We start from the raw sequence: 27,747 nt of genomic DNA, 5'->3' as shown, positions 1-27,747 counted from the left end.
GTATTTGTCACATGCGCCGAATACAACAGGTGTAGTAGACCTTAAAGTGAAATGCTTACTTACAAGCCCTTAACCAACAATGCAGTTTTAACAATGTAGGCCATTTGATTAATGAAAGACAGCATTTCATTATTTCATATTGCACTGCAATTAATAATATACATGGCAGTCTACACTTGGACTATTACAGCTCATATTATCAATAGGTTTTCTGTCAGCTCAGTTTACTATCATGTTGTTTTCTTGACATTTTCTGGCCAGTGTCAGTGGTTAGGGACAGGAACCAAAACATGAAGGGGGTGAGGTGTTCTGAGAACTCATGTTTACCTTTCACCTTTCAAAATTAACCAATCATTGTGCGACTTGTGCGGAAGTGGGAAGCCTGTCCCTCCAGACTCCAGAGTGACAGGCAGTCTAGCCAGTGGAAGGCGTAGAATTAGGGTGAGGATCGAATCGCTTGCAAGGGAGGCGGGCCTCCAGTCCATCAGGGCAACAGCAGAGGAGGTGTTCCTGGTAGCCATCTTGGATGTGCGGAGTGATTGTTTGGCGAAAATAATTAATATAATTTTGAAAAATAGCGTGAGGACTTAGGCAAATACGATTTAAAAGAGTGGTGTCAACTAAGAACAGAAAAGATAAATCGGAAAATCCAGGTAAATAAATTGTACGCTAAAACAGATCTAGTTATGTGCCATTATCTTCTCCCTTCCAATGTCTCACTAATATCTTAGCTGGTGGTTATCCACTAGCTGGCTATCAGCTACAGAGCCAAATTGACATGGGTTCGCCTGATATATTTTCCAAGGAAATTCATACATTTTGCTATAATGCACGGCAATTATGTAGCCGAGAAGTTCTTGTTACTCAGGTGTTGAAGTGGTATACTTGTTTGCTTGTCTCTGACAAATAGAAACAGCTTATAAAGTCATTAGCTATGTTGCTTGTAAACATTTAATGTTTCTTTATTACTGCTCACTTTTTAATTAGCGATCGTTGCCCCCAAGCCAGATATGGAGACTAGTCTAGCTGGCTTGCTGGATCTGTTGAGAAAGTCTAGCGTCGGTAACATTTGTTAAATACATGGTCAAAACTCACTGGCTGAAGTGATGGTAAAATGACCTTATCAAACGGTGGTTGCGTGGACGTGAAAAATTGTCGCAAAAAGTATTGTGATGCTCAGCGAAGTAACCTGCCATGCGCGTTACATTGTAGAATTCACGTGAACAGTCAATGTCAAATTATCCAGACCAGACGTCACTCAGTGGCTACAATGTTTCAAGTTTTCATGTAGGCAGGCTAGCAAGTTACATCAGTTAGCTGCAATCTACTACCATTTGTGATATTTACTCTTGTATTATAGTATTAATTGACAGAAAAAATACTTTAGCTAACATTTGAGTTAACATTTTCCAGTGGTGGAAAAAGTACCCAATTGTCATACTTGAGTAAAAATAAAGATACCCTAATAAAAAATTACTCAAGTAAAAGTCACCCAGTAAAATACTACTTGAGTAAAAGTCTCAGAGTATTTGGTTTTGAATATACTTAAGTATCAAAAGTAAATATAGAAGTACAGACGAACACATTTTCATTTTTTTTTATTTACAGATAGCCAGAGGCTCATCCTTTACAAATTAAGCATGTGTTTAGTGAGTCAGTAGGGTTGACCAGGGATGTTGACCAAGTGTGTGAATTAGACCATTTTCCTGTCCGGCTAAGCAGGACTTTAGGGTGTCAGGGAAAATGTATGGAGTAAAAGTAAAAATTGTCAAGAATATAAATAGTGAAGTACAGATACCACAAAAATACTTAAGTAGTACTTGAAAGTATGTTTACTTAAGTACTTTACACCACTGACATTTTCTCAAGAAACATGGTTAATGTTTATTTATGTTGAGACATTGAGTATTTAAAAGATTTCTAAATTCAAAACTTCAGGCTAGTTCTTTACAGTACTTTAAATATCAATGTCACTTTCCCAGAATGGTCAGAAATGCCTTGTTGAATGAATCATGTCTAAACCCAATTACATGCACCATTCTACCAGGACTTGACTGTGTGTGAGAGGTCAACAAGTCAGACTGTCAACTATGGTCTATCCACTACTCCTTAATAACTATAAGACACTTTATGATACAATGTATTTTTTTTTAAATTGAACCTTTATTTAACTAACCTTTAAGTATTTAACTAATGTAATGGTGATGCCTCCAGGGTAGTAAATTAGAGAGCTGAGTATGTCTCGTTCAAAATGCTTTTTAATGTCATTAACTTGAGATGAAAGTGTAATACTGTACCATTTAGAAATGAATCCAAACTTTTTTCTGCGTGCTGGCAGTTTTGAAGTGGTAGCCTAATGTGAAAACCATGTAGCTGCACGCATGCTCTCACGATACATCTTCATCACATCGAGCTGTGACAAACATTCTCCCCAGGTGGAAAGCTGGGTTGTATTCATTAGGCATCAAGTGGTAGAAAGCGAAATGAAACAGGCAGCAACTACCTGAACATGTCCAATAACAAACGCTCGTTTTCATTTTCTGTTGCTAAACATTTTGCTATGATGTGCCTGTGCCGTAATGAATACAACCCAGGATTTCACACTGCTGACTTCACTGAACTTGGCTGCCGAGCTAAAATGCTATGAAAAAGTAATGTAGCGTAAAAAGGTTGCCAGAGATTACGGTTATCACACCTGTTATTTTCCTCTACAGTGAAAGAAGGCATGAAGACAGCATCCTAGTCAACAGTCATGGCGGATAAAAGGAAACTTCAAGGTGAGGTTACCAAATGGTCGACCAGATGGTACCCCTGCCAATGATCCACAACCCAGTCCATCGCTATATTCCCTCCCTTTTCTCTATGAAGCATGTCTATCCAACAGATGGAATGTCACTTTTAATTTCTCTATCCATTCATGATGTAGAGATTGTCAAATTGTCCTGCACGGATGTGATCGCAATAAGAGAAGTGCTGCACTCTATTACTGAAAAGGGTTGTGACCTGTGAAACCAAAAATAAGAAGCCAGAAGCAAGGCTTGTGCAAGGCTGCACAAGGCCAAAGTCAGACTTAGTCTGCAGAGACAACCTTCTTAAATTAAGACTATATGCCATACCCTGTTGCCAGTGCCCGTGGTGTTGCATTTTTAAACAGGTTTGTGGTGACACATTTAGGTTTTACTGCATGTATCTTTGATAAGGCTGCCAGCCACAGTTGTAAAAGCAGTGCTGCTTATGGGGAGAGGGAGAGCTCCGCATTTTGACTTTACATTATTCATCCTGATGTGATGCGTGTTGAAGGATTTTTTTTAAACCACGGCTCTTTCCAAAACATCCCTGTTATTCTATGCCCTTCCCCAGGTGAAATAGATCGATGTTTGAAAAAAGTAACAGAAGGCGTGGAACAGTTTGAAGACATTTGGCAAAAGGTAACATGCAGGGAGGGTGGTGGTTCGTACAGCCTGAACTCAAAATGGATTAAATGTATGTTTTTTTCTCACCCTGTCTACACACAATACCTCATAATGACAATGTGAAAGTGTGTTTTATTTGCACATTTATTGAAAATGAAATACAGAAATATACATTTACGTAAGTATTCACACCCCTCAGTCAATACTTTGTAGAAGCACCTTTGGCAGCGATCACAGCTGTTTCTTTCTGGGTAAGTCTCTAAGAGCTTTCCACACCTGGATTGTGCAACATTTGCCCATTTATTATTTTCAAAATTCTTAAGGCTCTGTCATATCGGATGTTGATCATTGCTAGACAACCATTTTCAGGTCTTGCCATAGATTTAAGTAAATGCTGTAACACGCCCACTCCGGAACATTCACTGTCTTCTTGGTAAGCGACTCCAGTGTAGATTTGGCCTTGTGTTTTAGGTTATTGTCCTGCTGAAAGGTGAATTCATCTCCCAGTGTCTGGTGGAAAGCAGACTGACCTACAGTTGAAGTCGGAAGTTTACATGCACTTACGTTGGAGTCATTAAAACTTGTTTTTCAACAATTTTTCCACAAATTTGTTGTTAACAAACTTTAGTTTTGGCAAGTCGGTTAGGACATCTACTTTGTGCATGACAAGTAATTTTTCCAACAATTGTTTACAGACAGATTATTTCACTTATAATTCACTGTATCACAATTCCAGTGGGTCATAAGTTTACATACACTAAGTTGACTGTGCCGTTAAACGGCGTGGAAAATTTCAGAAAATGATGTCATGGCTTTAGAAGCTTCTGTCAAATTATGTCAAGTAGCCTGAGTCAATCGGAGGTGTACCTGTGGATGTATTCCAAGGCCTACCTTCAAACTCAGTGCCTCTTTGCTTGACATCATGGGAAAATCAAAAGAAATCAGCCAAAAAAAATTAGACCTCCACAAGTCTGGTTCATCCTTGGGAGAAATTTCCAAACGCCTGAAGGTACTACGTTCATCTGTACAAACAATAGTACGCAAGTATAAACACCATGGGACCACGCAGCCGCCATATCGCTCAGGAAGGAGACGCGTTCTGTCTCCTAGAGATGAACGTACTTTGGTGTGAAAAGTACAAATCAATCCCAGGACAACAGCAAAGGACCTTGTGAAGATGCTGGAGGAAACAGGTACAAAAGTATCTATATCCACAGTAAAACGAGTCCTATATCGACATAACCTGAAAGGCCGCTCAGCAAGGAAGAAGCCACTGCTCCAAAACCGCCATAAAAAAGCCAGACCGGTTTGCAACTGCACATGGGGACAAAGATTGTACTTTTTGAAGAAATGTCCTCTGGTCTGATGAAACAAAAATAGAACTGTTTGGCCACAATGACCATCGTTATGTTTGGAGGAAAAAGGGGATGCTTGCCTACAAACCTGACTCAGTTACACCAGCTCTGTCAGGAGGAATAGGCAAAAATTCCCCCATTGTTGTGGGAAGCTTGTGGAAGGCTACCCGAAACGTTTGACAGTAAGTTAAACAATTTAAAGGCAATGCTACCAAATACTAATTGAGTGTGTAAACTTCTGACCCACTGGGAATGTGATGAAAGATATAAAAGAGTAAATAAATCATTCTTTCTTCTATTATTCTGACATTTCACATTCTTAAAATAAGGTAGTGATCCTAACTGACCAAGGACAGGGAATTTTTACTAAGATTTAAATGTCAGGAATTGTGAAAAACTGAGTTTAAATTTATTTGGCTAAGGTGTATGTAAACTTCCGACTTCAACTGTATGTTTTCCTCTAGAAATTTGCTTGTGCTTCTCTCCATTCCTTTTCTTTTTTATCCTGAAAAACTCCTCAGTCCTTAACGATTACAAGCATACCCATAACGTGATGCAGCCACCACTAAGCTTGAAAATATAGAGTGGTACTCAGTAATGTGTTGTATTTATCCCAAACATAACACTTTGTATTCAGGACCAAAAGTGAATTGCTTTACACATTTTTTGCAGTATTACTTTAGTGGCTTGTTGCAAACAGGATGCATGTTTTGGAGAAAAACATATTCTGTACATGCTTCCTTTTCACTCTTTCAATTAGGTTAGTATTGTGGAGTAACTACAATGTTCTTGATCCATCCTCAGTTTTCTCCTTTCATAGCCATTAAACTCTATAACTGTTTTAAAGTCACCATTGGCCACATGGTGAAATCCCTGAGCGGCTTCCTTCCTCTACGGAAAACGAGTTAGGAAGGACGCCTGTATCTTTTGTAGTGACTGGGTGTATTGATACACCACCCGAGGTGTAATAACTTCACCTTGCTCAAAGGGATATTCAATATCTGCTTTTTCCCCCCTTACCCATCTTCCAATAGATGCCCTAATTTGCGAGGCATTGGAAAACCTCTGAGGTTTGTGGTTGAATCTGTGCTTGAAATTCACTACTTGACTGAGGGACCTTACAGATAAGATGTGTGGGGTACAGAGATGAGGTAGTCATTCAAAAAATCATGTTAAATACTATTATTGCAGACAAAGTAAGTCCATGCAACCTATTGTGACTTGTTAAGCACATTTTTACTCCTGAACTTATTTAGGCTTGCCACAACAGAAGGGGTTGAATACTTAGACTCAAGACATTTCAGCTTTTCATTTTTAATTCATTTGTAAAAAATGATGGGGTATTGTGTGTAGGCCAATTTTAATCCTTTTTAAAATTCAGGCTGTAGCACAACAAAATGTGGAAAAAGTCAAGGGGTGTGAATACTTTCTGAAGGCACTGTATGCAAGTTCAGTGCTACCACCCTAACACTGGTTGTTGGAACGTTTTGTGCTGACCTTAGAAAGGTCCACCAAAATGATTAACGTGTAACATCCGTTGGGTATGCAGGGGTCTTCGATACGGCATCACACTTTGTTTGGTGGGGTTGTAGCCTTTCCTATTCACGGCCGTGGGGATGGAGAGGAGACCCATTGTTAGTGTGTTCCGCACAGCCGAAGAAGAACAAGGTTTAAAGGCACACTCCTGAGTTTGTGTTTCGGCCCATTGGCACTTGGTTCTGTTGAAAGTTGAGGGATGAAACTGGAGGGGAATGTAGGCTAATCACTCAAATTTCTAGGCGGAGGCTGAGCTACGGTTGCTAGGACTGACAGTCCATGATACGCTAGTTTTAGACGTATTTTGAAGCTATAGGCTACATGATTTACGTTGTTTACTAAGACTATATGCAACATGTTTGGGAAAAGGTACTGATTGTCTGAGTGTACTCTATGACTGTACCCCTCCAAACCACAGCTTCACAATGCAGCCAACGCTAACCAGAAGGAGAAGTATGAAGCCGACCTCAAGAAAGAGATTAAAAAACTACAGGTGGGACACCGACAACCCTATGACTCTTAACTGTTATGTGGCTTGAGGGCACATGGTTTTGCGATGTTCCTCAAATGTTTGTTTACTAGTGTTATATGGTTACGCCTGACCACAGGTAGGGGGGTTTGTACACGTGCGAGAGGGCATCTATGTGCTGATGATTAAATATGAGGGTCAGCTATCCTTAAAACCAAGTGAAAGTGTCTGTGTGCATTTTTGTTTGTTTCTTAACTTGGCCATGTGGACATCCTACCCCAAGCCAAGCTTGCTTACGTGTGTGCGTGTCAACCATACTTGACTTCAGGGCAAGCCACCGCATGCCTTCACTAAGAGAACTTATCTCTTTCTTTCTCCATTTGTTCCTCTCCTTCACCTTCATCCCCCAGCGTCTTCGAGACCAGATCAAGACGTGGGTGGCCTCCAACGAGATTAAAGACAAAAGGCAGCTAGTGGAGAATCGCAAACTGATTGAGACGGTGAGTGTGTGGAACACGTTCATTAGCGGCATACTGACGAAACAATTGGTATTAAACACCTGTGGTTAGCAGGGCTTACCAAGCCACATAGTGCACTGAGGTTATTCAGACAGCTTCAACAACTGCACCTGCTAACACAATGAGATGGATGTGTCATCTTAGCCTATGGATCTTAATAGGGTTTTTAATCGAGGGTGTCGTATCTAAGTGTGAGCATCTGTGTGGTTTTGGTTGACCTGAAACATGGTGCTACCAAGCCAAAGATACACGGGATAATGGTGAAAAGTACACTTGGATATCAAGACTCTTGATGCGACTTTTGTATTGTGGTGATTGGCCAATACAAATGCAGAAACAAACAATGGTGACTTTTGCTAATATTATCTTTGTTAGTATTCATGTCAAAGCCATGTTCATTGTGAATACCATTATCTCTGTTAGCAGTAAGGTTTAAATCAGGTGTAGGCAACTAGATTCAGCCGGGGGAGTTTTGTTGGAGCGGATGGTCGGAGGGGGCGGAATATAATTTGTACACTGCAAATTGACCACAACTAAGCCCGAAAATATTTTTAAATAACAATTATTTCATACCTTGATTACATTGCGACATGATCACATATCTCTTTTTTGTGGCAATACAGATTTAGTTAATGTAACAACATTTTTGCTTTGCCGGGCCAGATAAAAATCACTTGCGGGCCAAAACCGCCTGCTGCAGACCCCTGGTCTATATTGAGTCTACTGCAGTTCTTTAATCATCTGCTTTTCACACCTGTGGCACTGTTCTTAGCTAAGGGCAATTCAACGTAATGAAATTGCACTTTGACTCAGTCTTTCCCCCACTTAAAATGTATGCCAAACAAAAACCATTGGTTTCCAAGTTTAACAAAGCATACACCTCTATGCACAAGGACTACTTTGAACAATTTCCACAGAAAAATTTACAAACTAATTTAGTGGAAGAGTCAGGATGCCAACTTTGATAATGGATTCACGGTTAAAATCTCAGGTTTCTATGCGACCAATTTTTCAAAAAACTCTGCTCCGAATTAAGATGAAAATATGTCTGCAGAAAGAATGGAGTGTCAGCTATGGCATGGTATCTTGAGTTTTGTTATTGAACTACAGTAAGTGAAATGGCTTTACACCCGCCAATGGAATTACATCATAGGTCCCTGATCTGTACGACACGGAAATGCATAATTATGGATATTCTCATGTTTCACAAGTTTGGACATCGCAGCAGAGTTCAGTACAATATACTGTACACTACTTTTCTTTACTGTACTTATTGTACTGTACTCGCTGTACTATACTGTCCAAACTTGTGAAACGTGTGTCTTTGATAGGTTCTGATTTGGCCCAGTCCGCACCGTCTGTAGATGTCAAGGCCAGGGTGGACTGATCAAATTTCAACTACTTTTCAATGCCCATGGACACCCAGTGTTGGTCGGCGCTCAGTGGGTGAAGATGCTGGTTAAAGTAAATGGAAAGAGGGGGCTTATGGGTAGGTGTCAGTAAGAGCTGGGATAGGTGACTTTAAGCTGCAGAGTGAGAGAGAGGGTGAGGAGTTGTCCAGAGTTAGACTGTTTTAACACTCTTGGAGAGTTAGACTGTTTTAACACTCTTGGTTTGACCACCAAACAGAAAGACAAAGAAAACCGTTATGAGCTGAACATAACAATTCCGTTACTGATTTTGGGGTAATTCCGTTACCAAGTTTTAACCACTTTAATTCAGAAACAATTGATATCAGTAAAATCACTTTAAAGAATAATTGGTAGGTCTACCATTACTTGTTACTTCTGTGAACTTTCATTATCCTCCCTCATGGGAGGGAATATTAGAAAATATCTTAAAGAAATGTGACTTTTTGGTAACTGAATTACAAGGCACCAGGCAATATTTCTTAAACTTACAGAAGCCTAACAAGTGTTGATATTAGTTGGCAAGGGTCTTTACTTCAACATTGTGTTATCATTTCTAATACCTTTTAAGACTTTCTGGTAGATGTTTTCTAAGAGCCCTTTTCCATCTGTTTATCCAGAAATCAAAGCCTTTACTTATTCCAAATTTGTAAGTTGGAAAATGGTTAAAATGTATCTATGCCTTCATTTCCCCAAAATATAGACTCTTGGCTTTCATTTGACACCCAATTTGATATGCTCCTATACAGGGTTGGAGTCAATTTAATTTTAATTCCCGTCAATTCAGAAAGTAAACACAAATGCAATTTGAAATGTTCCTAATTGAAAAGTATTGAAGAGAATTGGAATTTCAGTGTACTTCCTGAATTGACTCCAACCCTGCTATGAATTTCACATTGGTGCTCATGGGTCCTTTGATGGAAATGCATCGAAGCATAATGTGCTTCCATTTTATTGCTGTCCCCCCCAGGCTGGCGCTCAACTTCTAGACTCTGACAATATCTGCGTTGCTTTAACAAGGGAGGAAAACTAAACTGATCACTGTTAGTGAAATCTATGGCATCACCATAGCCCAATGTATGGTCCGCAGATATGATAAACAAAGGAAGTTGCTCCATAGCACTTATTGAAGACTGATTGTCTTGTTCGTCCCTCAGTATTTGAGATACGTATTGTAGTATTGAGGTAGGGTCCTAGGAACTTAGGATAATTTGGCGACACCTGGCAGCTTGCCACTTTGTCTGTGTCCCAAATGGCATTAGGGTACAGTTTAGGACGCACCCTTTAGGTTTCATCTCCGCAGAACCCTACACTGATCAAGGATTCAGCAGTCCACGCCAGTGCTGAGGCGGAATAAAAACCCCAGCGGAGACTCCATCCACAACCACGACCCCCCCTCTCGGGAGAACAATTAGCCACATCAGCACTAAAAAGCATTTAGCATATACTCACCGCTCTGCTAAGCATTCACAGGCTTCATGCCAGGGCTTTAATTTAGCTTCTTGTTATGCTGTTAACAGATTAACACAGGGGGACTATCAATCTTATGTACAAAGGTGCTGCTGGGATGCTCGTGTGGACGACGCATATTACTACACTTACAGGGGCAGCTGACTTCTAGGGCAATGCATTGAAACAGTGTTGCGTGTTAAAAAAAAAGGCGCTGCATAGTCAATCCGACATCTGTATTGGCCGTGCAGCATTCGCAGGGATAAGGCCTTCATACAGGGCATTCATACTTCTTGCGCTTCACGGAGCAGAGCTGTTGTCAAGGAAGTGAGTTTGTGTTTATACAGGACCGACCGTCCCCCACCGACCGTCAACCAATCCTGTCAATGCGGAGCTATACGGAGCCCTCCGTATTGTTAAAAAATTCGGGAGGCGCACGGTGATGCGGTACGGAGCTCGATTTGGCCTCCGCATGCCTCTAGAGGCTCCGCGATTGCGTCCCACCCTCCGTAGGGAGCCACTGACCACATTTTTGGATCAAGCATCAATTGGCTTTTAGGCGGGGTTTACACACCTCCAAGCATTCTCCTCTGGCATGCATCAAAATCTCGGTGAACTCTGTTGCGTGTGGAAGTCAGAGGTTGTGGAGCCTCTACTGAGAACACCTAGGAGAGCGTAGACAGCGTTACTAGTCAAGGAAGCACACACAGGTGTCTCAACTTAGTAATCACTGGCCTGATTGGGAGATGTGTACACCTGCAACAGTCATCCTGAACCGTTATATTGGATGGCTTTAATTGGTGAGGACTCTGTCTCAATCTCCACCAACAGTTCCCAGCAGGTACACGTTCAGTAGGTCTGAAAAGGCAAGGTATTATCTGAACTTGACCAATTATTTTTTTTTTTTTTTTTTAAACACTCCCTTTCATTTACCGTTAAAAAACATTTTTGAAATGTTTTGCTATGGCGCGTCCTAATGCCCTTATATGACCCTTCATTGATTGGCAACTAGTCCAATGATTTGACATGAGCAGTTGGCTCTGGCATAGCTAGCATATGGTCAAAAGAGAACCTGTCATCTGTAGTGATTTATAAACCAATTCCTGCTCTCTCCCCTTTAGCAAATGGAGCGGTTCAAGATCGTGGAGCGAGAGACCAAGACGAAGGCGTACTCGAAAGAGGGGCTGGGCCTGGCACAGAAGGTGGACCCGGCCCAAAGGGAGAAAGAGGAGGTCGGCAATTGGCTAACGGTGAGCACTACTTTTGATTGAAAACCTTTACCCCAAAGGGAATTTGTTTCACACATGAGCACATTTCAATAATGTGGTCTGATGACATGACAATAATGACTTAGCGATTTCGTCATGCATGCTAGGCCTTTCAAAGTAGATTGGGGAAAAAATTAGCATTTACTTTTGTTTCACTGCATAGTTTCTAGGGCTGGGACGATACCAGTATCGCACAAGTCTTTGGTCCTTTAAAAACTGCTGTATGTAAAATATTGTGTGCTTTAGCTTGGAAAATTATGTTTGTTTCCAACATTAGGGCTGTTTTCTAAAGTTAAAAACCGCTTCGTGTTTTGTTTCCTTGCCACGATACTAAAGTGTATCGCAATACTGGTATCGTCCCAGTCCCGTCCCTAATAGTTTCACCTATGAAATAGGTTATTATGCCGTGTGGTCCATACAGATTGTGGTTGTGGTGTGATTATGGCTGTTGTGTTGGTGTAAATCATGAATGACCTCCTGTGTCTCTCCCCTGTCGCCCATCAGAATACAATAGACACTCTGAACATGCAGGTGGACCAGTTTGAGAGCGAAGTGGAGTCCCTCTCAGTCCAGACTCGAAAGAAGAAGGGCGACAAAGAGGTCAATAGTCTTTTTGCCGCGCCATATGGCTATCTTCTCTACTTCCTCTCCTCCTTCTCTCCCTGTTTCCTTCCGTACTACTTGAATCTTTTCTCTTCAGATGCTGTCATTCTAACTCCAAATTCATCTCTTACCCTATATGTCTCTCTTTATTTTCTCGGCACGCTGCATTACCCAATGCACCAAATGTAAAGTAGGTACCATCTACTTTACCATCTATGTGTTCCACTTCCATGCCTCTACACATACACATAGTAGATTTGAGATGTGTTAGCCCAAACATACAGTGAGTTTTAAGCACGGACTTACACCCGCATCTCTGCTATAGAAACAGGACCGCATCGAAGAGCTGAAGTGCTTCATCGAGAAGCACCGGTACCACATCCGGATGCTGGAGACCATCCTGCGCATGCTGGACAACGACACCTTGCCGGTGGACTCCATCCGCAAGATCAAGGACGACGTGGAGTACTACATGGACTCGTCGCAGGACCCCGACTTCGAGGAGAACGAGTTCCTCTACGACGACCTGGATCTGGAGGAGCTCCGTAAGTGCTGCTTCATCGTGGTGTTGTCGCGACACTCAGTATCGCGCTACTGATACGACAAAAGTATCACGGCAAGGAAACATAACAGGGAGCAGACTGAATTTCCTGAGGAAACAATCCTGATGTTGGAAACAGTCACCCAAAAGTCCCAACATTTGTTTATTTCCTACACTATAGCGCACATTGTTTTCCCTAAAGCCGGTTCTTAAAGAACCATGGCGTATCGGAAGTATCGATACTGTGTCGAGACATCACTACTTGTGTGTTTATTCCTGAATATTGCGTTTGTACTGCGTATCTTAGACTGCATGTGGAGGATGTATAGCCTCAAATGGATGATAGCTTGGTTATAAAAAAAAAAAAAAGGTGTGTAGATCAGCTTTGATATTGGAGATAGTGGCTTCTATCAATGTAATTGTCTCCATAGCTTGGTTATTACAATACTGTAAATTCTATCATTTCTGTTCCTGTTGTCTCTGTATAACTGCCCACTTAACTTTTTCCATATGCAACTTTTTGTTTTTATGTAGCTACCTCTCCCTCTGTCTCCCCCCATCCATCTCTTGTCTCTCTAGCCGGGTCGCTGGTGGCCACGTCCCCGCCGGGCCAATCGCTCCTGGACGATGATCTCTTCCATCAGATCTCCAGCGGCACGCCTACCTCCACCACTTCCTCCTCGCCCATCCCTCCCTCGCCCGCAACTTACACTACGGTGAGGGAACGCCCACCCCCCCCCCCACCCCCAGCCCCGCTACTTCTCACTCTACAGCCTCCATTGTATCCCCTACTTGCTCTCCCATTCTTTAGAACCACCCACTCTCAGTCTGTAATTAGGTCTTGTGAATGTTGAATGTTCCTGGGTTGGAGTGGGTGCTCAGTGGTCCCTCGCTCTCAGATCAGAGGGGGTTTGGAGCAACGAGGATGAAAGCGAGAGGATTATGATGTTGACGTTTGATTTGAAGTTTGTGTTGAGCCTTAATATGAACAGCACTTGTATGAATTTTGGTACAAAACATAGCATGCGATACAACATGTTTTGTGTTGAATTAGAACAGATGGTCGAGTGCTTATAGGAGGTATTTCTTTGTTTTCCCCCCCCAGGAGAACTCTGAAGATGACAAGAAAAGGGGACGTTCGACAGACAGTGAAGTCGGTCAGGTAAGATGAATTCCAATGGTAACAGTGCTGTGTATGAGTCACTTGCATTGATTTGGGTCTATGGTCTTAAAAATCTCACAACTTTCCATCTATATATTTTCAGCTGTGCTGCACCAGGAGTGGTTTTGAAGTAATGCCTTTTATAACATTTCAGTCGCCTGTCAAGAACGGCAACCCCTCTTCGTCGTTGTCCTCCTCCTCTTCATCCTCCTCCTCTTCATCCTCTGCCTCCTCGGGAGCCTCCTCATCCTCGCTGGCGACCATCGCCGGGGGTTGCCTGCCTGTCACTGGGGGCAACAGCCTCCTGGGCAACATGGGGGGTCTCCTCTCCAATTCTGGCAGCTACAGAGACGCTACCCAGCAGCAGCAGCTGCAGCAGCATTACCAAACCCAGCAGGCCAGAAACTCAGTCATCTCCTCCAACACCCCCTCCAACTCCAACCCGTCGAACAACATCCTCCTCCCCAGCCCCTCCGCTTCCTCACCCGCCAACTCTAGCACGACCCTCCCCCCACTCACGCCCAACACCCAGTTGCATGCTCCGTCAAGGCCTTCACCGTCCTCCAGCTTGGGGCTCGGGTTGGGCTTGGGCCTTGGTAAAGGCGGCATTACGGGGTCACCGGCCGTCAGCCAGATGTCGGGCCTTGGCTTGTCGGGGATGCCGGCATCCCTGAACACCATGGCCGGGCTCCTGGCGGGCTCAACTTCGGCCCCCTACGCCACGGCAGCAGCAGGCTCCGGAACCATCGGAAGCCCCCTAGCAGGGAAAAGCGGCTGCAGTAGCAGCCCTAACTCCAGCACAGTGGGACCGGTGGGCGGGAACACTGTCGGCGACAGATCCACGGGCCTGTTGGGCTCTGCGCCCGGTGCAATTGGTGTCAGCGGTGGGGTCCTCAGCCTAAGCGGCCTTGGCTCAGGGCAGTTGGCGGTCCAGGGCCTTCCCCTGGTGGCCCCCAGTCCCATAGGAGGCCTGTCCCCTGGAAGCAGCCTGGGAGCCATAGGAAGCATTGGAGGGAACTCTGGTTCAAGCAGTAGCGTGGGCATGGGAGGAGGAAGCTCGTCAATCACAAGGCCACCCAGTGGACAGAAGCAGAATGGTAGCACTAGTAAGCTTGAATTACTATCCACTTATATTGTTGTTGATTGGTTGTATCCACCCATGCCCTTATTTGGGTATTTGTTTTGTTCCATAGTAGTTGTTCAACCCAGCATTGGGTTATACAGATAAGGTAGAGCAAACCAAATGTATATCACCTATCTATGTATTATCAGAGTTCTGATTCAGTTTGTAAGCCTCCCTCTCAATCTCCTCTGTCCCAGGTTACAGTGCTGTAGTAGCAGACAGCACACCTGATTCCGCCCTCAACAGTGCCAGCCAATTACAAAGCAGCCAACCCTCGTCTTTGACCTCCACCACCAATCAGCCGTGAGTCAAATATAATAAAAAAATGTCCTATAGTATCTTGGATTGTGACTCTCACTGTACAATGTGTATGGTCAGAATTAGTCAAACGTAGAAGCACATCAACCAATGTCTCTCCTCTCTCCCACCCTCCCAGTAAAGATAGTGGCCCCAGCCTCTTAGGGCCCATGACTCTTCCCACCAGCTCTCCCTCGCCCTCCTACAGCGAGAGTAAACTTCCAGGCAGCGGTATGCTCAACGGGCCACTCTCCTACACACAGACCTCTGAAAGCAAGGTGAGGGAAAACACAGGTAGCTTCATGTAGTAATTGCCCTGCCCTGAGCCATTACAGGGAGATCTTCTTGGGACTCAACCTGAAGCCAGATTTCCTGATCTCTCACCCAGTCGGTTTAACCTCTTTCCTCTCTTTCAGCCCCAGGAGCCTCTGAGCACTCTAAAGTCTATGGCAGAACGAGCGGCACTGGGCTCAGGAATGGAGGGAGAGATGCTCCCTCTGCACCTCACCACAGGTAAGCAACCGACTGGACGAGAAGGCTCAAAATTGGGCCATGGGGGATCCGTCTTGGAATGAGACCAGTTTGTATTTGTTATAGATCCCCATTAGCTGCTGACTTTCTGGTGTCCAGCAAAATCAAGGCAGTGTTATATACCATTTTAAAAACACTACAATACATTTCACAACACTTTTGAGTGCCCTCAGACCACTACTCTACTACCACATATCTTCAACACAAAATCCGTGTGTGTGTGTGTGTGTGTGTGTTATTTTGTGTGTATGCGTGTGCCTGTGTCTCTCTTCGCAGTCCCTGCTGTTTCATAAGATGTTTTAAAAAAAAATCTGATTCTACTGCTTGCATGTGTTACTTGTTGTGGAATAGAGTTCCATGTAGTGCTGTGAAAGCATCCCATAGTCTTTTCCGGTGTATGTGACAATAAAGCAACTTTTTTTGGGGGGGTGGGGTGGGGGGGGGGGGGGCTTTCACACCAGACTCCTTTTTATAACAATTTTTTCCCCTCTCTCTGTGGCTTCAGACATTTTCCCCAGCACTACATTGCCCCCGGGGCCTCCCTCGGCCCCCCAGCAGCCCTCGCTTTCAGAGGTCAGCATCCCCCCATCGCTGGGCGTGTGCCCACTCGGGCCTGTGCCCCTGTCCAAAGACCAGCTGTACCAGCAGGCCATGCAGGAATCGGCATGGACGCACATGCCCCACCCCTCCGACTCGGAGAGGATCAGGTACGAACCGAGCCGCAATCTGAAAAAGGTCTCCAGGGTTGAATCTCAAGTCTTCTTGCTTCCCTCTCACATTTTTGGCAAAGCGAGAGGACATGAGGTATCAAGGAAAATACTTTTGAGATTCACCCCAGGTCTACATTTGGGTAATTTCTTTATTATTGCTTTTGAGACTAAAGGCGCGTAGATTTTTCCTCAGCATTACTCCATGTATTAATCCCCTATTGTGACTGTTTTGGTCCTCCAGGCAGTACCTGATGAGGAACCCATGTCCCACCCTGCCTTTCCACCACCAGGTGCCACCCCCCCACTCCGACTCTGTAGAGTTCTACCAGAGACTGTCCACAGAGACACTGTTCTTCATCTTCTACTACCTAGAGGTGTGTGTGCGTTTGACAAAACAAGCTTGACTGTGTGACTGAGACGCTGATCATTTCTATGGTTTTACTTTTGAAGATGGCGGTCTGCGTCTTTTCAATCTTCAGGCCATGTCATGTTTTGGATATTATTGTGCACTTAATAGTAACAGATTCCCTTCTGGGTTCTTTCCGCAGGGCACTAAGGCCCAGTATCTGGCAGCCAAGGCCTTGAAGAAGCAGTCGTGGCGGTTCCACACCAAGTACATGATGTGGTTCCAGAGGCACGAGGAGCCCAAGACCATCACAGATGAGTTTGAGCAGGTGAGTTTGGCACCCCTCCACACACAGCTCCTTGGACCGCAACCTGGGTCGTGTTCATTGGACACCAAACGGAAGAAAGCGGATTGAAAATGGGAGCGATTACCTAGACTTGACCAATAATAAACACTTATTTTCATTTTCCGTTGCAAAATGTTTAAATGTTATCCGTTGCATGCTCCGTTAAAATGTAGTCTTCTTTGAAGATTGGTCAGAATTTTGTCTTTGTGATTTGTTTTACTTTTTGTGCGCTAACATTACTGTGCTTTTCCCAATGTATTTTAAAGGGGACGTACATCTACTTTGACTACGAGAAGTGGGGACAACGGAAGAAGGAGGGATTCACGTTTGAGTACAGGTACCTTGAGGACCGAGACCTCCAGTGACATAAGGCAGAGGAGGAGAATGAAAGAAGGGTGGACTACCGTCAACATTCCTGGATTGAACTCAACACACTGGGAAGAGGGACGGATGCAGACGCCAGACTGAGCCAGTCTTAGCAGAGCATAATGCATTTGGAGCTTCTCCCTCTTTGCCCTGCGAAGCCACACCCCCTACAGTGATAAACCCCTCCCTCTTTCCCATAAGGCAGTTTTGATTTAGATTGAAGCTTTTTATCTCTTACCTGAACTGGATCCCTTTTTATATATATACAGTGGGGAGAACAAGTATTTGATACACTGCCGATTTTGCAGGTTTTCCTACTTACAAAGCATGTAGAGGTCTGTAATTTTTATCATAGGTACACTTCAACTGTGAGAGACGGAATCTAAAACAAAAATCCAGAAAATCACATTGTATGATTTTTAAATAATTTATTTGCATTTTATTGCATGACATAAGTATTTGATCACCTACCAACCAGTAAGAATTCCGGCTCTCACAGACCTGTTAGTTTTTCTTTAAGAAGCCCTCCTGTTCTCCACTCATTACCTGTATTAACTGCACCTGTTTGAACTCGTTACCTGTATAAAAGACACCTGTCCACACACTCATTCAAACAGATTCCAACCTCTCCACAATGGCCAAGACCAGAGAGCTGTGTAAGGACATCAGGGATAAAATTGTAGACCTGCACAAGGCTGGGATGGGTTACAGGACAATAGGCAAGCAGCTTGGTGAGAAGGAAACAACTGTTGGCGCAATTATTAGAAAATGGAAGAAGTTCAAGATGACGGTCAATCACCCTCGGTCTGGGGCTCCATGCAAGATTTCACCTCGTGGGGCATCAATGATCGTGAGGGATCAGCCCAGAACTACACGGCAGGACCTGGTCAATGACCTGAAGAGAGCTGGGACCACAGTCTCAAAGAAAACCATTAGTAACACACTACGCCGTCATGGATTAAAATCCTGCAGCGCACGCAAGGTCCCCCTGCTTAAGCCAGTGCATGTCCAGGCCTGTCTGAAGTTTGCCAATGACCATCTGGATGATCCAGAGGAGGAATGGGAGAAGGTCATGTGGTCTGATGAGACAAAAATAGAGCTTTTTGGTCTAACTCCACTCACCGTGTTTGGAGGAAGAAGTATGAGTACAACCCCAAGAACACCATCCCAACCGTGAAGCATGAAGGTGGAAACATCATTCTTTGGGGATGCTTTTCTGCAAAGGGGACAGGACGACTGCACCGTATTGAGGGGAGGATGGATGGGGCCATGTATCGCGAGATCTTGGCCAACAACCTCCTTCCCTCAGTAAGAGCATTGAAGATGGGTCGTGGCTGGGTCTTCCAGCATGACAACGACACGAAGCACACAGCCATGGCAACTAAGGAGTGGCTCCGTAAGAAGCATCTCAAGGTCCTGGAGTGGCCTAGCCAGTCTCCAGACCTGAACCCAATAGAAAATCTTTGGAGGGAGCTGAACGTCCGTATTGCCCAGCGACAGCCCCGAAACCTGAAGGATCTGGAGAAGATCTGTAGGGAGGAGTGGGCCAAAATCCCTGCTGCAGTGTGTGCAAACCTAGTCAAGAACTACAGGAAACGTATGATCTCTGTAATTGCAAACAAAGGTTTCTGTACCAAATATTAAGTTCTGCTTTTCTGATGTATCAAATACTTATGTCATGCAATAAAATGCAAATTAATTACTTAAAAATCATACAATGTGATTTTCTGGATTTTTGTTTTAGATTCCGTCTCTCATAGTTGAAGTGTACCTATGATAAAAATTACAGACCTCTACATGCTTTGTAAGTAGGAAAACCTGCAAAATCGGCAGTGTATCAAATACTTGTTCTCCCCACTGTATATATATACACTGCTCAAAAAAATAAAGGGAACACTTAAACAACACAATGTAACTCCAAGTCAATCACACTTATATGAAATCAAACTGTCCACTTAGGAAGCAACACTGATTGACAATAAATTTCACATGCTGTTGTGCAAATGGAATAGACAAAAGGTGGAAATTATAGGCAATTAGCAAGACACCCCCAAAAAAGGAGTGATTCTGCAGGTGGTGACCACAGACCACTTCTCAGTTCCTATGCTTCCTGGCTGATGTTTTGGTCACTTTTGAATGCTGGCGGTGCTCTCACTCTAGTGGTAGCATGAGACAGAGTCTACAACCCACACAAGTGGCTCAGGTAGTGCAGTTCATCCAGGATGGCACATCAATGCGAGCTGTGGCAAAAAGGTTTGCTGTGTCTGTCAGCGTAGTGTCCAGAGCATGGAGGCGCTACCAGGAGACAGGCCAGTGCATCAGGAGTGGTGGAGGAGGCCGTAGGAGGGCAACAACCCAGCAGCAGGACCGCTATCTCCGCCTTTGTGCAAGGAGGTGCACTGCCAGAGCCCTGCAAAATGACCTCCAGCAGGCCACAAATGTGCATGTGTCAGCATATGGTCTCACAAGGGGTCTGAGGATCTCATCTCAGTACCTAATGGCAGTCAGGCTACCTCTGGCGAGCACATGGAGGGCTGTGCGGCCCCACAAAGAAATGCCACCCCACACCATGACTGACCCACCGCCAAACCGGTCATGCTGGAGGATGTTGCAGGCAGCAGAACGTTCTCCACGGCGTCTCCAGACTCTGTCACGTCTGTCACATGTGCTCATGTGCTCAGTGTGAACCTGCTTTCATCTGTGAAGAGCACAGGGCGCCAGTGGCGAATTTGCCAATCTTGGTGTTCTCTGGCAAATGCCAAACGTCCTGCACGGTGCTGGGCTGTAAGCACAACCCCCACCTGTGGACGTCGGGCCCTCATACCACCCTCATGGAGTCTGTTTCTGACCGTTTGAGCAGACACATGCACATTTGTGGCCTGCTGGAGGTAATTTTGCAGGGCTCTGGCAGTGCACCTCCTTGCACAAAGGCGGAGATAGCGGTCCTGCTGCTGGGTTGTTGCCCTCCTACGGCCTCCTCCACGTCTCCTGATGTACTGGCCTGTCTCCTGGTAGCGCCTCCATGCTCTGGACACTACGCTGACAGACACAGCAAACCTTTTTGCCACAGCTCGCATTGATGTGCCATCCTGGATGAGCTGCACTACCTGAGCCACTTGTGTGGGTTGTAGACTCCGTCTCATGCTACCACTAGAGTGAGAGCACCGCCAGCATTCAAAAGTGACCAAAACATCAGCCAGGAAGCATAGGAACTGAGAAGTTGTCTGTGGTCACCACCTGCAGAATCACTCCTTTTTTGGGGGTGTCTTGCTAATTGCCTATAATTTCCACCTTTTGTCTTTTCCATTTGCACAACAGCATGTGAAATTTATTGTCAATCAGTGTTGCTTCCTAAGTGGACAGTTTGATTTCACAGAAGTGTGATTGACTTGGAGTTACATTGTGTTGTTTAAGTGTTCCCTTTATTTTTTTGAGCAGTGTATATATATATTATGTTTGGTTGATAACACACTCCTTTATTATTTTTTTACTCACCTACCACTCATTTGAGAGAACCAAAGATGATTGGTCAAATCTGTTTTAATTCCCAGCAGTATGGCAGTCCAATTTTAAAAAAGAAAAAGAGAAAAAAAAGTGACAAGATGAAGCGAGAGGCCAATCAAATGAGCCCTTGGGGGATGGTGGGTCAGAGGGGGGTGGGTCCAAAGCCTAAAGCAGTTCACAGCAGTCCGAGGTCATTGCTGGGTTGTACACAAGCTAAAGACTAGAGGGGAAACGGTAGCATTTCCATGTTACAATAAGGGCTTTTTGGGGTGACTCCATGTTTTAGCCCTAATGAATAGACTCTTCATGGTCACCAGCCCACCCTAATGTTAAACTAATAGCTTCCTCTTGGGTACACCCAGCATTGACCAGACTGCCATAAAGACTGCTATAATAAAATATGGTAACCCAGCCCTCCTCCATCCCTCCATTCATTCTTATCCCAAGTTACAGCATTACGTTTATATTGCTGTGGTCAACAGCAACAGAAACCACACCAGCACTTAAGCGTCTCGTCTGTAGAGTATGTTTACAAGTGTTTTAACCCGAGAGGTGGGCTTTTACAATAAACTCGACCGCCCTAGTAATAACAATTCATTATATTTGTTCCCGCCACATTGATGATAATATACAAATCAGTTGTGATTGCACTTCCAAAATTCACTTCAACCTCCAGGTAGATATTTCCTTTTCTCAGGAAGTGTTTGATGGATCATTGTGTGAGGAAATATACCAGTTCAGGAGCTCCATTGCAGCACAAAAACCCCACAGAGATCAGACCGACACCGCAGGCAATTTTTTTGTCCACCCCAATAGGGCTTTCTATCCCTTTTAATGGCCATTTGTTTCATTTCAGGCTTAAAAAAAATAATTATAATTATATCCTCCAATGTTTGGAGTGCAATCTTAACTTTGTCATTTTCGTTTGCCTGTGTATGTCATCTCAGAGATGGAAAGCATTTCAATCCGAAAGAGTGAGACCCTGTTTTTTTTTTAAGAAAATAACTTGTCAGGGTACCATTTACTGACAAGCCTGCTGTTTTTAATGTTATCTTTACCTATTTGGCAAGCGGAAGGGAAGTCATCCAGAGCTGACATGTGAATCTCTCCCCCTCTGAAAGGGTGTTGTATAGACTGTCCTTTTCATCCTTTTTGATTGTCGTTGTCGTCTTCTGGACAGCATGATCAATGACACTTGCAAAGTGGAGCTGAGAAAATTAAGTAAATATGAAGCATAACCATGAATAAAGGATTGTAAAATATTAATAAAATAATTACTTTTCAGAAGTATTGTTTTTTTTTGTCATATTGATAAAGCTTCTGGGATATTTTAAAGCAGACGTGTATAATGCATTATTACTTGTTATAATAGTGTTACAGTATTACTACAGTAATACAGTTCCTTTTGTCTTACAATACACATTTTTAGGACCACACATAGTTGGTCCAATAGGTGTACTGAACGCTATGATATTTACATTTACCACGTGCAGTGTATGCAGGGCCAGTCTCCCAAGAGAGCCTCGGCAGCCGTCTTGGGAGACTGGGGGGGGGGGGACATAGGCGCTCAACGGAGCAATGTAAATACAATGAAACAGAGGGGGCACCCGAAATACAGCCGAATGGTTGACGTGGTAACATTTGAAAAACCCATAACACATAAAACCCTGGTATGATACGGTTATAATGCAATAAAAGACTTGTCATAAGCGTGCATGGGTTCCACTCTTACGTTGTAAGCAATACACGTGGTCACACCTTTAAACGGATTACGCCTCTACGACTCAATGCAATATTCATGGTATAGTTCTACCGTTTTTTGGAAGTGACTGTCAAGTTTTGACCTCTTTCTTGTGCAATTCCCCACTTGAAAAGGACAGTCCCTCCACATGAAGATTTTAACTGGATTTCACTCAATAAACAGCCATGGAATCAGTTGTTTGTCTTTTATTTACCATTCTTTGGTTGGCAGTAAACAGGTGAAAAACCTCAAAAAAGAGATGACAAATACAAGTTATTATTTGAGTTGACAGCCCAATCAAATACACAAATTTATCCACATTCACCACAGATAAACACATTTCTGCTACCATAAAACACAAGGTTTCCACTTTTAAGCAAATGTTTCCCAAAATAGAAACCCACCATTTTTAATCAAATGAGCAGAATCTGTATATTTTCTCTAAATTTGCATTTCAGCCAAATACATTCAAAATATTTTTAGTAGTAAAAAATTACATTTATTTTCTAATCAGTAGTTTTAAGCAGACAAATCTTACATTTTTTAGCCAAAGATTTTTTAGACTATACATTTGTTACTGAATTAAGAACTTGGTTTACTAAGATTTCTACAAAGTTTAAATTACTTTTAACCATTTCAAACAAGTTCTTTGTCAACAATGAATTTGGCTCTTCTTACTTTTCCTTTATACCCCACAAACAACATTTGAAGTTATAAATACCACTGCAAAAGTCCTATCAAAGTTAAGAGTTAAGAGTCTGTGTTTTCCAGAGTATCATTAGCAGTGCACTGCTTAAGTCAGTATAGTCAAGCATGGCTAATATGGCGCTTACCGGCTGTCTTTCACAGTTTTGTGGAGGGCTTGGACTTGCACAGTCACCTTGATCACAAAGATGAAGTTTCCTTGGTCTTGTGGTGTTATAAATGCTCCTTTCACTGCGGTCTAAAGACAACAGCAGAGCCAGGTGCTGGCACGCCCAGATTGCCTGGAAGATTTGTTCCACCTGGTTCACCACTGATTGAAGGAGGAGGAGTTTCACCACTGAGGAGCTCCCAGGCAGTTTGTCAGCACACCTCCCACTCAATCTTCCCACGGGAACCGATGGAAAGATCATAAATCAGCACTTACATACTGCCGGTCAGCTCCGAGTTTGATCCTCAACTGGTAGCAAGACAACCAGGCGTCGAACATCTCTGTGCAGGACTGTGGTTTGCGTAGCTTCTTTCAGGACTTTGGCCGATGGCCGGTTTAGTGCGGGTTTTGTGACAGGAAGGCAGGAGCTTTGGACCACTTTGACGTTCACGTCTCGAACAATGCCCTTAGCATCTGGATTAACGCTCACCACCCGTCCTAGCTTGAATTGGCCCCTCATTGCATTTTGGTCACACAACCAGACAATATCTCCGACAGCAACGTTGCGATATGAAGTGTGCCATTTACTTCTCAGAAATAAGTTTGGGCCGGCAAGCTGGCTCCAAGACCTCCAGAACTTGTTGACCTGGTTCTGCATCTCTCTGAGTCTCTTGTAAGGGTAGTTCGCAAAGTCAAATGTTCTGATCTCACCGCTTGGAGAGGCTCGGCCCAGGAGAAGTGTGTTGGGTGACACATACTGCACGCTTTCTTCATGGCTCTGCACCCTGGCATCTATTGGGCATTCGTTGGCAAGGTTTGCAGCAAGTTGTAGTGTTGTCTGAAGCTCGCTGTAGCTAAGGCCAGTGTTGTTGCCCAGACTCTGCAGTGCCTTCTTGAGAATGCGAACAGCGGCTTCAGCAGCCCCATTGCGGTGAGGTGAGTCAGCAGGGTGAATTGTCCACTCCCATTTGGTACCTTTTTGAGCCGACATCTCTTCTATTGAAGTTCTATTCTGAGCATCCAGGAACTGGTACAGCTCTCTTAGGACAGGTTTGGCGCCGATGAAGTTTGTCCCCGGGTCGGACCAGATCTTTCTTGGGTGCCCTCTAATTGCAGTAAAGCGTTGGTAAGCCATCAAGAAGCTCTCTGTCGACATTGTGTTGACCAGGTCTGCATGAATTGCCCTGCTGGCCATACAGCTGAAGACGACACCCCACACTTGCTGCAAACCTTGCCAACGAATGCCCAATAGATGCCAGGGTGCAGAGCCATGAAGAAAGCGTGCAGTATGTGTCACCCAACACACTTCTCCTGGGCCGAGCCTACCATCAAGTCTTCTTATTCGGCTATTTCCACTCGGGATTTTATTGAGTGGTGGAGATGGGATAGCATTGGCGCCCCCTGCACCCCAAAATGTGGGGAGTGTGGGGTGTCGTCTTCAGCTGTATGGCCAGCAGGGCAATTCATGCAGACCTGGTCAACACAATGTCGACAGAGAGCTTCTTGATGGCTTACCAACGCTTTACTGCAATTAGAGGGCACCCAAGAAAGATCTGGTCCGACCCGGGGACAAACTTCATCGGCGCCAAACCTGTCCTAAGAGAGCTGTACCAGTTCCTGGATGCTCAGAATAGAACTTCAATAGAAGAGATGTCGGCTCAAAAAGGTACCAAATGGGAGTGGACAATTCACCCTGCTGACTCACCTCACCGCAATGGGGCTGCTGAAGCCGCTGTTCGCATTCTCAAGAAGGCACTGCAGAGTCTGGACAACAACACTGGCCTTAGCTACAGCGAGCTTCAGACAACACTACAACTTGCTGCAAACCTTGCCAACGAATGCCCAATAGATGCCAGGGTGCAGAGCCATGAAGAAAGCGTGCAGTATGTGTCACCCAACACACTTCTCCTGGGCCGAGCCTCTCCAAGCGGTGAGATCAGAACATTTGACTTTGCGAACTACCCTTACAAGAGACTCAGAGAGATGCAGAACCAGGTCAACAAGTTCTGGAGGTCTTGGAGCCAGCTTGCCGGCCCAAACTTATTTCTGAGAAGTAAATGGCACACTTCATATCGCAACGTTGCTGTCGGAGATATTGTCTGGTTGTGTGACCAAAATGCAATGAGGGGCCAATTCAAGCTAGGACGGGTGGTGAGCGTTAATCCAGATGCTAAGGGCATTGTTCGAGACGTGAACGTCAAAGTGGTCCAAAGCTCCTGCCTTCCTGTCACAAAACCCGCACTAAACCGGCCATCGGCCAAAGTCCTGAAAGAAGCTACGCAAACCACAGTCCTGCACAGAGATGTTCGACGCCTGGTTGTCTTGCTACCAGTTGAGGATCAAACTCGGAGCTGACCGGCAGTATGTAAGTGCTGATTTATGATCTTTCCATCGGTTCCCGTGGGAAGATTGAGTGGGAGGTGTGCTGACAAACTGCCTGGGAGCTCCTCAGTGGTGAAACTCCTCCTCCTTCAATCAGTGGTGAACCAGGTGGAACAAATCTTCCAGGCAATCTGGGCGTGCCAGCACCTGGCTCTGCTGTTGTCTTTAGACCGCAGTGAAAGGAGCATTTATAACACCACAAGACCAAGGAAACTTCATCTTTGTGATCAAGGTGACTGTGCAAGTCCAAGCCCTCCACAAAACTGTGAAAGACAGCCGGTAAGCGCCATATTAGCCATGCTTGACTATACTGACTTAAGCAGTGCACTGCTAATGATACTCTGGAAAACACAGACTCTTAACTCTTAACTTTGATAGGACTTTTGCAGTGGTATTTATAACTTCAAATGTTGTTTGTGGGGTATAAAGGAAAAGTAAGAAGAGCCAAATTCATTGTTGACAAAGAACTTGTTTGAAATGGTTAAAAGTAATTTAAACTTTGTAGAAATCTTAGTAAACCAAGTTCTTAATTCAGTAACAAATGTATAGTCTAAAAAATCTTTGGCTAAAAAATGTAAGATTTGTCTGCTTAAAACTACTGATTAGAAAATAAATGTAATTTTTTACTACTAAAAATATTTTGAATGTATTTGGCTGAAATGCAAATTTAGAGAAAATATACAGATTCTGCTCATTTGATTAAAAATGGTGGGTTTCTATTTTGGGAAACATTTGCTTAAAAGTGGAAACCTTGTGTTTTATGGTAGCAGAAATGTGTTTATCTGTGGTGAATGTGGATAAATTTGTGTATTTGATTGGGCTGTCAACTCAAATAATAACTTGTATTTGTCATCTCTTTTGAGGTTTTTCACCTGTTTACTGCCAACCAAAGAATGGTAAATAAAAGAGAAACAACTGATTCCATGGCTGTTTATTGAGTGAAATCCAGTTAAAATCTTCATGTGGAGGGACTGTCCTTTTCAAGTGGGGAATTGCACAACAAAGAGGTCAAAACTTGACAGTGACTGGTGCTTTTTTAAACTTGAGTAGAGTACTCTATTCTACAGAGAGGATAGGTGTCTACCGAGGTAACAATAGAAGCAGTTACTGTAACGGCGGTCCTCCTCCTCTTCTACCGAAAAGGAGGAGTATTGATCGAACCAAGGCGCAGTGGAGTTTGAACACATATTTATTAAACGAAAACACGAACTTAACTAAACTAACAAAAACAACAAACGGTGTAGACAGACCTAGACGACGTACTTACATAAAACAGGAAGAACGCACGAATAGGACAATATGACTACACAAACCGAACAAACCGTAACAGTCCCGTATGGTGCAAAACATTTACACAAACACGGAAGACAACCACCCCCAAACAAACCTTGTGAACAGCCTACCTAAATATGACTCTCAATTAGAGGAACGCCAAACACCTGCCTCCAATTGAGAGCCATACCAGGCAACCCTAAACCAACATAGAAACAGACAACATAGAATGCCCACCCAAACTCACGTCCTGACCAACTAACACACAAAACTAAACAGAAAACAGGTCAGGAACGTGACATAACCCCCCCCTCAAGATGCGTACTCCGAACGCATCACCAAAAAGTCCAGGGGAGGGTCTGGGTGGGCATCTGACCACGGTGGTGGCTTAGGCTCCGGGCGTGATTCCCACCCCACCATAATCAATCCCCGCTTCCGTATCCTCCCCACAATGACCACCCTCCAAATAACCCCACCTAAATTTAGGGGCAACACCAGAATCAAGGACAGCTCTGGGACAAGGTAGCTCAGGACATAGGGATAGCTCAGGACA

At 44.0% G+C, this 27,747-nt stretch overlaps 1 protein-coding gene across 3 annotated transcripts; it reads left to right on the top strand.

Moving 5' to 3' along the window:
- Nucleotides 1-487: 487 nt before the first annotated feature.
- LOC139558734 (CCR4-NOT transcription complex subunit 3-like) lies at nucleotides 488-18,298 on the top strand. Of its 3 annotated transcripts, none has more exons than XM_071374115.1 (18): nucleotides 488-653; nucleotides 2,715-2,777; nucleotides 3,361-3,428; nucleotides 6,723-6,797; nucleotides 7,184-7,273; nucleotides 11,271-11,399; nucleotides 11,922-12,017; nucleotides 12,346-12,565; nucleotides 13,141-13,277; nucleotides 13,667-13,723; nucleotides 13,878-14,829; nucleotides 15,044-15,149; nucleotides 15,283-15,421; nucleotides 15,560-15,656; nucleotides 16,180-16,381; nucleotides 16,626-16,758; nucleotides 16,933-17,058; nucleotides 17,343-18,298. In XM_071374115.1, exons 2-18 carry the CDS (start codon nucleotides 2,753-2,755, stop codon nucleotides 17,439-17,441), a joined length of 2,751 nt encoding a protein of 916 aa, XP_071230216.1. In that variant the 5' UTR covers nucleotides 488-653; nucleotides 2,715-2,752; the 3' UTR covers nucleotides 17,442-18,298. The 3 variants fall into 3 exon arrangements, with proteins under 3 accessions (XP_071230216.1, XP_071230215.1, XP_071230214.1); XM_071374114.1 differs by having other exon boundaries at nucleotides 13,096-13,277; XM_071374113.1 differs by having other exon boundaries at nucleotides 13,096-13,277; nucleotides 13,827-14,829.
- Nucleotides 18,299-27,747: the final 9,449 nt, after the last annotated feature.

The sequence above is a fragment of the Salvelinus alpinus genome, chromosome 29 (genome assembly GCF_045679555.1).
Source record: "Salvelinus alpinus chromosome 29, SLU_Salpinus.1, whole genome shotgun sequence".
Classification (NCBI taxonomy): Eukaryota; Metazoa; Chordata; class Actinopteri; order Salmoniformes; family Salmonidae; genus Salvelinus; species Salvelinus alpinus.
This window is presented reverse-complemented; position numbering and strand designations above follow the sequence as displayed.

Coding starts and splice junctions, on each gene's coding strand:
- LOC139558734 (XM_071374113.1), top strand. CDS start 2,753: ATGGCGGATAAAAGGAAACTTCAAG. Junction 15,422..15,559: donor CACAGACCTCTGAAAGCAAG/GTGAGGGAAAAC, acceptor CCTCTCTTTCAG/CCCCAGGAGCCTCTGAGCAC. Junction 16,382..16,625: donor TCCGACTCGGAGAGGATCAG/GTACGAACCGAG, acceptor TTGGTCCTCCAG/GCAGTACCTGATGAGGAACC.